Source organism: Pygocentrus nattereri, chromosome 10 (assembly GCF_015220715.1).
Source record: "Pygocentrus nattereri isolate fPygNat1 chromosome 10, fPygNat1.pri, whole genome shotgun sequence".
Classification (NCBI taxonomy): domain Eukaryota; kingdom Metazoa; phylum Chordata; class Actinopteri; order Characiformes; family Serrasalmidae; genus Pygocentrus; species Pygocentrus nattereri.
Window position 1 is genome coordinate 14,812,249 of NC_051220.1, and position 8,012 is coordinate 14,820,260.

Below are 8,012 nucleotides of genomic sequence, written 5' to 3' on the forward strand. Positions count from 1 at the left end.
CCCAAGGTAATCAGCCGACCCAGTGCTAGTTTATTTATGAATACGTGCATACCAGTAATGTTAACCTGGCCATCCAAAGTATATAGTAGTATAGTAGTAGTAATTTTTTAAAACCTTGTTAATGTCTTGGATGAGTCCATAAAATTCCATAAGTGTCCCTAATTTGGTGTATTAGTCAAAAAATTCAATTAATGTGCGAGAAAAAAATAATGGAATCTGAGATTTGTTCAGAAATTCTCCTCTGAAAATAGTGTTGGAACCCTAACCCTAACCCTAGTGTTGGATTAAAACGCCACTGAGGGCAATCTCTCTGATATTGACTAAGATGCAGTACAGCATAGTCTGAAATAAGTATTGTTCACTACGAGCTTGCAATTGACAAAGAAATAGTCAATTTGGGAAAAAGAACAATGTACTTGAGAACACAAAAAAGGGCTCTTGAATGAGAGTGAATGAAGTTCACACCATTGGTCGACACAACCACTTTCATCAATAAAGGAAGACAATGATGATGCCATTTTTGAGGCTACTGCTGATGTCAAGTTTGACCGATCTAGTGTGAGATTCATAACAAAATGTCACCTCCAAGAATTCATCAGTGTGAATTTAGATCAGGAATGATGGACAGCAACCTATCCATAAAATCAACCATCCCAATTTGGTGCATATTAAGGGTGGGAATCTCTAGAAACCTCATGATTTTATTTGATTACGATACAGAGGGCTGTGATGCGATTATACAACGATTATCGATGCATCTTGATGCATCTTTTTTCCATGTAGAGTTTTTATTTGTGGCAGTACTATATCTTCAGAAGGGCTGTATGCAATATTGCATGAAAGCCATGGTTTTTAACAACTGAGAACTAGCGAGCCGACTGAGGGTCACATATCAACACAGTATCGCCAGCTAGTAGCTGACAAAAAGGCAAAGAGAAAAATTTAATACGAACATTTGGAGATGAATTAACTTATTCGCATTAATAAGCACTGCAGTTGGTTTCCTGTACAGCAGTTGAAAATCTGCAATGCGAGACTGTCAAACAATAAGAAGTTGAGGAAGATGAAGTCAGCTTCTTCTTTTAAATTTTTCCGCTTCACATTAAATGGTGCCGCATTTACATTCAGTAAACAGTCGAAAAGAGTCAAACAGTCGAAAGTTGAGAGAACGGTTTAAAGAAACTATTCTACTTTTTAAGAAAAATAAAAAATATTCTACTTTTTCTGGCAGAGATGGGAGGAAAGTGGCTGTAGCTAAAGCTTAAATCAGAGCAAAGTATGTCTGCATTTTTGTTTATATTTTCTAGCCTATACTTGGACATACTGGACATAAAATGTTGTGGCTCCCAGGGTGGTTTTATTTTTGTTGAAAAAACAAAATGGCTCTTTTTAACATCTGGGTTGTCGACTCCTGACCTTTTAATGGAGAGGGTGCCTTTCTTACTCATCCAGTTGTGTTTTTATTTCATGCACGCCACACCCTTTGTGTTCATTTAACATTACTTTATAAATAAAAATGCAGAAAATTGACTTTTGACATTTGTGGATCAATCCAGAATCATTCACATCTGCATCACAATGCATCAAAGAAACAATCCCGCCCACCCCTAGGGCATATATATTAATTCAAACCACCTGAGTTTGGAAAGGTGAGCCCACTACAATAACATATCTACCATAGTGGTAGATATAATATTGAAAGGTATAAAGTATATTCTTTTATTAATCAATATTGCTACTCCCCAGGCAAAGAGGCAAATTAACAAAAACATACTCTAACCCAACAAGACAACAACAGCCCTCTAAACAGTCAAACCCACTTTAAATGTACTTCCAGTGAACACTCCTCAAACAGATTCTGTTACTGGCTGGTACAATACAGAAGTGTGTGGCAAAAAAACATTACGATACTTAGTCTTTTTCACAGTAAATTTACATACGACAATATTTTGATAGACAGACACAATTCATTAGAAATGTCACATTTAAAACTGCCATCAAAAACTCAACACAATGAGTTTCAACTGATTAAAAAAACTGAACATTTCACATTCTGTGCTACATTAAGTCCAGTTAAACAAGACTTATGTTCTCTATTTAATGAAACATGCAGCTAATCAGAGTTCTTTAAGCATGAGCCACATTCATGAAATATACAGAGAGGCATGTTTGTGACAATAACAAAAGGTATTCCAATAACAATATAGTCACATTGCCCACATGTAATTACATAGGAACTCTCAAAATGTTCAGAATTGGTCTGCAATAATGTGCAAATACATGCATGCACAGCCTCACTTTATAATGCAGTATTTGGATTGCCATGTGCACTTGAAATTTAAAGTACAGTTAGCGGTGTGAGCAGTCCAGATTTTGAGACTGCTTTAAAAAAAATTTCTAATGACCACATACATGGGTAACTACTGGTTATGTTTGCTACATGCACTGAAATACACTGTATAGTATATTACTGATATATCCTACATAACAGTATATGTAACCTACATAACCTCTCTATGGATGCTATCATTGGCCACCATACCCTTCACAAGACAAATTCACTCAAAATAACCAACTAGATGAAACAGAGCAATCATCATATATGCAGGGTTTACACACCAACTTGTGTGCTTATGTTACAAACATGCAGAGCCTCATGCACACACATATGTGCATTTGCTCCAAACTTAAATTCAAAGGCAATAACTAGAGCTTAATTATATGACTTAGCATTGAGCAGTAAAAAACAGTGCAGCATGCTTCAACTACCATACTCATTCCAACACAGCATAAGAGATAAGCTAACATCTCCTACTTTTACAAAGATCAACTATAGGACAGAAACAAATAAGCTAACACAAGAGAACTTCAAATTGCATCTGCCTTTATTTTACATTCAGCACAACAGAAAGAGGTGGGACTGATGGTTAATAACTTCATCTATCTGTATCCACACCAGTCCTTAAATTCAGACTTTTGGTTTTTAAATATAGTTTACATCTCTTCTAGGTAAACAATGATTGTACTGGCTCCCCATATTTCCACATCAATTTGGTTATATTAAAGCTGCATAAAAGAACAGCTTTATACACTAAACTGTAGACCTTAAACAAAGAAGCAAGGCATAATAATAAAAAAGAGTGAAATTGCACCCCCTAAGCAATCAATAAATGATGACCCTGCAGTGATTTGGTCATTCCTTTTTGATCAGTCTACACTTTCCATGCCCTGGTCAGCAGGCTAACAGGGAGTTAAGCAAATTTTCAGGGAGTGTAGTAGAGAGTGGAGAGTAATTTTCAACCCCAAGTGCACTCTGCAAATGCTCTCACTGAGGTGACATTTGCAGCTTAACAGCAATAATGGGTCATTTCACCACTAACTTATTATATTAGCATATTGTATGGGCAGACAAAGTGCTTGGGGTTCTCTTGTAGGGCCCATATCACGAAAACAACATTTTGAAATCATTGTTTTTTGAAGCCAAAATAATCAATGCATTTACATTCATCTGCCTAGTCGGGCTACAGCAGATTAACCCTGTCCATTCACAGGAGATATAACCAGTGTTTCAGGACTGCTTTTTGAATGGGGCACAATAGCGCAACAATACTGCACAAAGATAATTAATTATAATTTTTAAAGACAAAGAAAAAATTTGGAAATGGTCAAAATTAAGTGACAAGTACATGGTACAAAAACCCAGGCAGAAAAAGTCAGATTTTTTTTCTCATGTTGTCCTATACATTCTCTCCTAATTGCTCTTTTTTGTTCATGCAATATTGATAGCATGAGCTAAACACCTACCTTATCAAGTGACTTTCCATTTGATGCACTGCTGGGCTGCAGGTTTACTGTGAGGTTTGACCTCTCCCAGGGCAGCTTGTTTTTCCCTTTCCCAGCGCTGACTGTTCTCCTGTGTAACGGTAGGTCATCTGTCAGGGATCCGAGGCTGCCGTAGCCATTCAACCCATTCGAGTCCAGTTCTGCTCGGAGGCTTCTAGCACTATTAACTCTCCCTCCATTGAGGACCCAGTCCAGATCAGCCCCAGAGCCCAACTGGGGTCTGCGTCGCTGACCAGGCTTAGGGATAACCAGTGCGTATTCTACCATGCCATCTGCGGACAGGCGAGGAAGAATGTGCCTAGCCCTCCGTGCCTGTACAGCAGCCATAAGCCCCTCCATATCTCCAGTGAGCTCGACCCTGTCAATGGCCTTCATGAGTGGCTGCTTTTTTCCTGTGTCAAGGCAGTAATCAAAAACAGCAAAAAGCTCTAGAGCTGCATGGCGGACCCTCTTTTTGTTGTCTGCAAGAAAAGGAGCAACTACAAAACACAGATCAGGGATGCTGAAGTCTTTCCTCGGATGTGTGAGCATTGCAGCTGTAATGATGTTGAGGACATCCTCTCTAACACGGGAATTTTTGTGCTTCAGGTGTCCAATTACAAGATCCAAAACCTTTTGTGGACCAACAATCCTCATGAGCTGCCTAAAAACATTCATGTATTCATTCCGGGAAACAATGCGTGTGTCTCCCAACGTTTTGAGAGCCACAAACACAATCTGCTTATAATATCTGTCCACACTGTAATTCAATTTTTGAACAAGGAGACTGATAACCTGTAGAGTGCCATACAAGACTTTAAAGTTAGTATCTTCTAAAAGTCTATGTAAAAAGTGGATGAATTCCACAATACTGTCAGAGGAAACAGTTTTCAAGTCCAGATCGGAAAGAATGGTTTTCAGCTCTTCTACCCCATTTGTTCGATTATGGAAGTTTTCATAATCAAGGAGCTGTGCATGTAGTTCTGGTGGTATTAGCCCATAAATCATTTTTGATTGTACTCCTCAGATCATGGCCAAAGCCAAGGTTTCTATGTGGCAGGTCATCGATATGAATCTGTACATTTGTTGAGATTTTAAATGATTCACATTGTTAAGAGCTGAAAGATTCACTATGAACTGTCCCTGATCACGTAAGGCATGCATAACATGAGAGCATATAATAATGTTATATCATAGCTTAATAAAGGCACTATAATAAAAATAGATCAGAAAAATGTAATTACAAATGCGAGATTAAACAGATGAACTATAAGGTAATCCTAAAAATCAATACTCTCTGACACTGAATAGGGGCAAAGAAATTTACATAGGTTAAAAAGAGCGTACCTCAAATAAAATCATGCGTATCTTTAACTCTTCACTGCGATGAATGGTAACATCAATCTTCAGAGCTTGTAACTAAGGCACTGCAGTATTCCACACTGTGTTTAATCCAAGATTCAACTTGCTAGCCAAAGTTACCCGTCCAACTAGTTAAGTGCGTTACCTACGTGCCTAGCCAGCACAGAAATGAAACTACTAAGTATAGATGTAGCAAATATATAGCAAACAAACAAAGAACCATCCTATGTAGCTATAAAAAATGTCCACCGGCTGTACAGTTGAGCCTATAGCAACCGTTTCAATCATAAAAAAAGGCGTGGGGGGGGCTGGTTGCTTGTATCGGGCAAACAATATTGGACCTTAGCAGCTTGTTACTATCTACCGTCAATTCAACGTGTCATAATGATGGAAAAAAACGATCATGTAACGAAAAAGCCGTAACTTAACTCTGTCATTCATGCATCACATGTATTAGATATTAGCTAGCATCCTTACAACGAGCATGGCCTCCGATAAAAACAAGCACAAAAAGCGCCTTTTCTTTAAAATTACAGTTCAAACTGTCCTTTAACGTGTGGAAAACTAGAAACTTCTCTAGGCTTTCTTCTTGGTCCACGGTTAGTTCTGTCGCCGTTGCTGCCTACTCCAAATGATGTTAGGAATCAAAATGGCGCATCATGTCACAAACCGACTGCTTCCATGGTGACGCGCGAGCTCGTGTAACCGCGGACAACTGAAATCGCGCGTGGAAACGCGGGAGTTGTAGACAGCGCACGCACACACCTATGTGTGTGTGCGTGTTTGTGTGTGTGTGTGTGTGTATATATATATATATATATATATATATATATATATATATATATATATATATAGGTGCGTTCCAATCGCTGTTGTAGTTCCCTACAAAGCGTACTGCACAGGGCATTCATATATATATATATATATATATATATATATATATATATATATATATATATATATATATATATATAGGTGCGTTCCAATCGCTCTTGTAGTTCCCTGCAAAGTGTACTGCACAGGGCATTCAGATATATTAAGGGTGATTCCAAACCACAGAAGTTGGAAGGGAACTTCAAACTGTACAGGGAGTAGTCAACATATTGAACAATGGTTTATCACTTTAAAGGAAGCTGCAGGACAGCTTACACATCAGTTACGAATGAAGGTTTTTTCGTCTGCTGTTCCTTTACCGACATCCAGTGCTCAAGTGTGTAGGGAATATAACAGTACTGCTTAGGGACCCTACGAATTGGAATTCCGCAAATAAAATTCTTCGTCTTCTTCGGTATGCAAGCTTGTTATGTGGTGCATTATCGCCACTTACTGGACTGAAACATGGAGCGCCAATGCCAGGATATAACGTTGAACTTCTCAACGGCGTGCTCAACCTAACCCCGGGCTGCATAGACCGATTATGGCACGTCATAACCGATCGCCGCCTGGTACGGTGCATGCTGGTTAGTTTCTTTGTCTTACTTGAGTCGGCGACGTCACGATGACATACGTCGTTATAATCTCGCAAGTGCGTATGAAGGCCAATAGTGCCCAAACACCTAAAGACGGCAATATCATCACTGTACAGGCGTAAAATGTACAGACGGAAATAACGTGTGCACGCGCAAAATATTTCCATGTGCAGACGGCAGACATGATCGTATACAGACGAAATATTTTGACACCTGTACATATGATTTTTTTTATTATGTGCAGGAGAAATTTAGTTACTTGTAATAGTGGCAGTAAAATCGCGTGTCTCGACGCCCTTTTAAAGCTGCAAATCTAACAATGATACACGTTATTTCCCAAAGTGTGCTGATTCCCCCTAGTGGGCCACCAATGTATTAAAATTCCCTATACAGGATATAAGACCTCTTACACTGACACACTGACTGTCTTCTGATATGGCCTCTGGCAGATAAGGGGAGTTTTCACTCTTTTTAAGAATATTTTAGTAGACTCTAAACAAAGTTATGCTTTTGAAATAAGATACCAGATGTTATGTTTTCTGCATCTGTCTCTTTACTGATGAAGAAACCGTTAGAACCATTAGAATTAAAACCTAAAAGTTTTGTTTTCTAATGGGAATTAGCTTAATGATTACCATTAGAGACCAATTTTTCTGTAGGACACCTTTAGATCCATCTGGAGTCAGTCCCTGAACACCTGTTAAACTCTTGTGGTCCTTTATAATGTGACAAAACCCATCAGGAAAACACTCAATGTACTTATGTTATAACTGAAGTTTGAGGGGGAGGAACTTGGATGAAACTCCTTGTTCTTCTAATCTAATACTCTGTAAATTCACATCCTCACTTTCCGTTCCCGTGACGAAGGGTTCGCAATCCCCACTGCCACTCCATCTCCTCCCTGTTTCTCAGTTCTACATCAGTCCTTCTACAGCTATGAGGGGGTCTGGCCTTCTTGTTACAGGCTGAGGCTGCCCAGAATTCCAGCTCAAGTTCTGCTCTTCTTTTAATCAGTCAATCATACTCCCGTCAATACCATTAGAGACTATTGGACACCACCAAGAACCAACAGGAAGTTTTAATGGTTTCTGTGATTTCTTTCAGCAGGGCTCTTTAGTTTTGTACGTTCAATGCTTCACTGATCAGAAGAATCAGAAGAAGTTTTATTGCCATTGTCAATGAACAGGATTCACAGACTAGGAATTTGCTTCGGCATGAAGGTGCAACATAAAAACAAGTAGTAATAGGCATGCAAAATTAAGTCCACATAAATAAATACTCTATGTAAATATAAAATATAGATAGAATGAATAAAAATAAAAATACAAAAGGCATGTACAACAGTACTATATACAACAG

At 38.6% G+C, this 8,012-nt stretch overlaps 1 protein-coding gene across 8 annotated transcripts in view; it reads right to left on the reverse strand.

The window, feature by feature from the left end:
- The window catches only part of togaram1 (TOG array regulator of axonemal microtubules 1), an 81,911-nt gene extending 75,313 nt beyond the window's left edge, over positions 1 to 6,598 (reverse strand). For 3 of the 8 annotated variants that reach the window (XM_037541875.1, XM_017713800.2, XM_017713798.2), the window contains exon 1: positions 3,805 to 5,925. In XM_037541875.1, the coding sequence (XP_037397772.1) occupies positions 3,805 to 4,830 (1,026 nt within the window). In that variant the 5' untranslated portion in view covers positions 4,831 to 5,925. Of the gene's footprint in view, positions 1 to 3,804; positions 5,929 to 6,511 lie in introns of those variants that run through there. The other 5 variants (XM_017713801.2, XM_017713799.2, XM_017713802.2 and 2 more) reach the window with 4 other exon arrangements.
- Between the last annotated feature and the right edge of the window lie 1,414 nt (positions 6,599 to 8,012).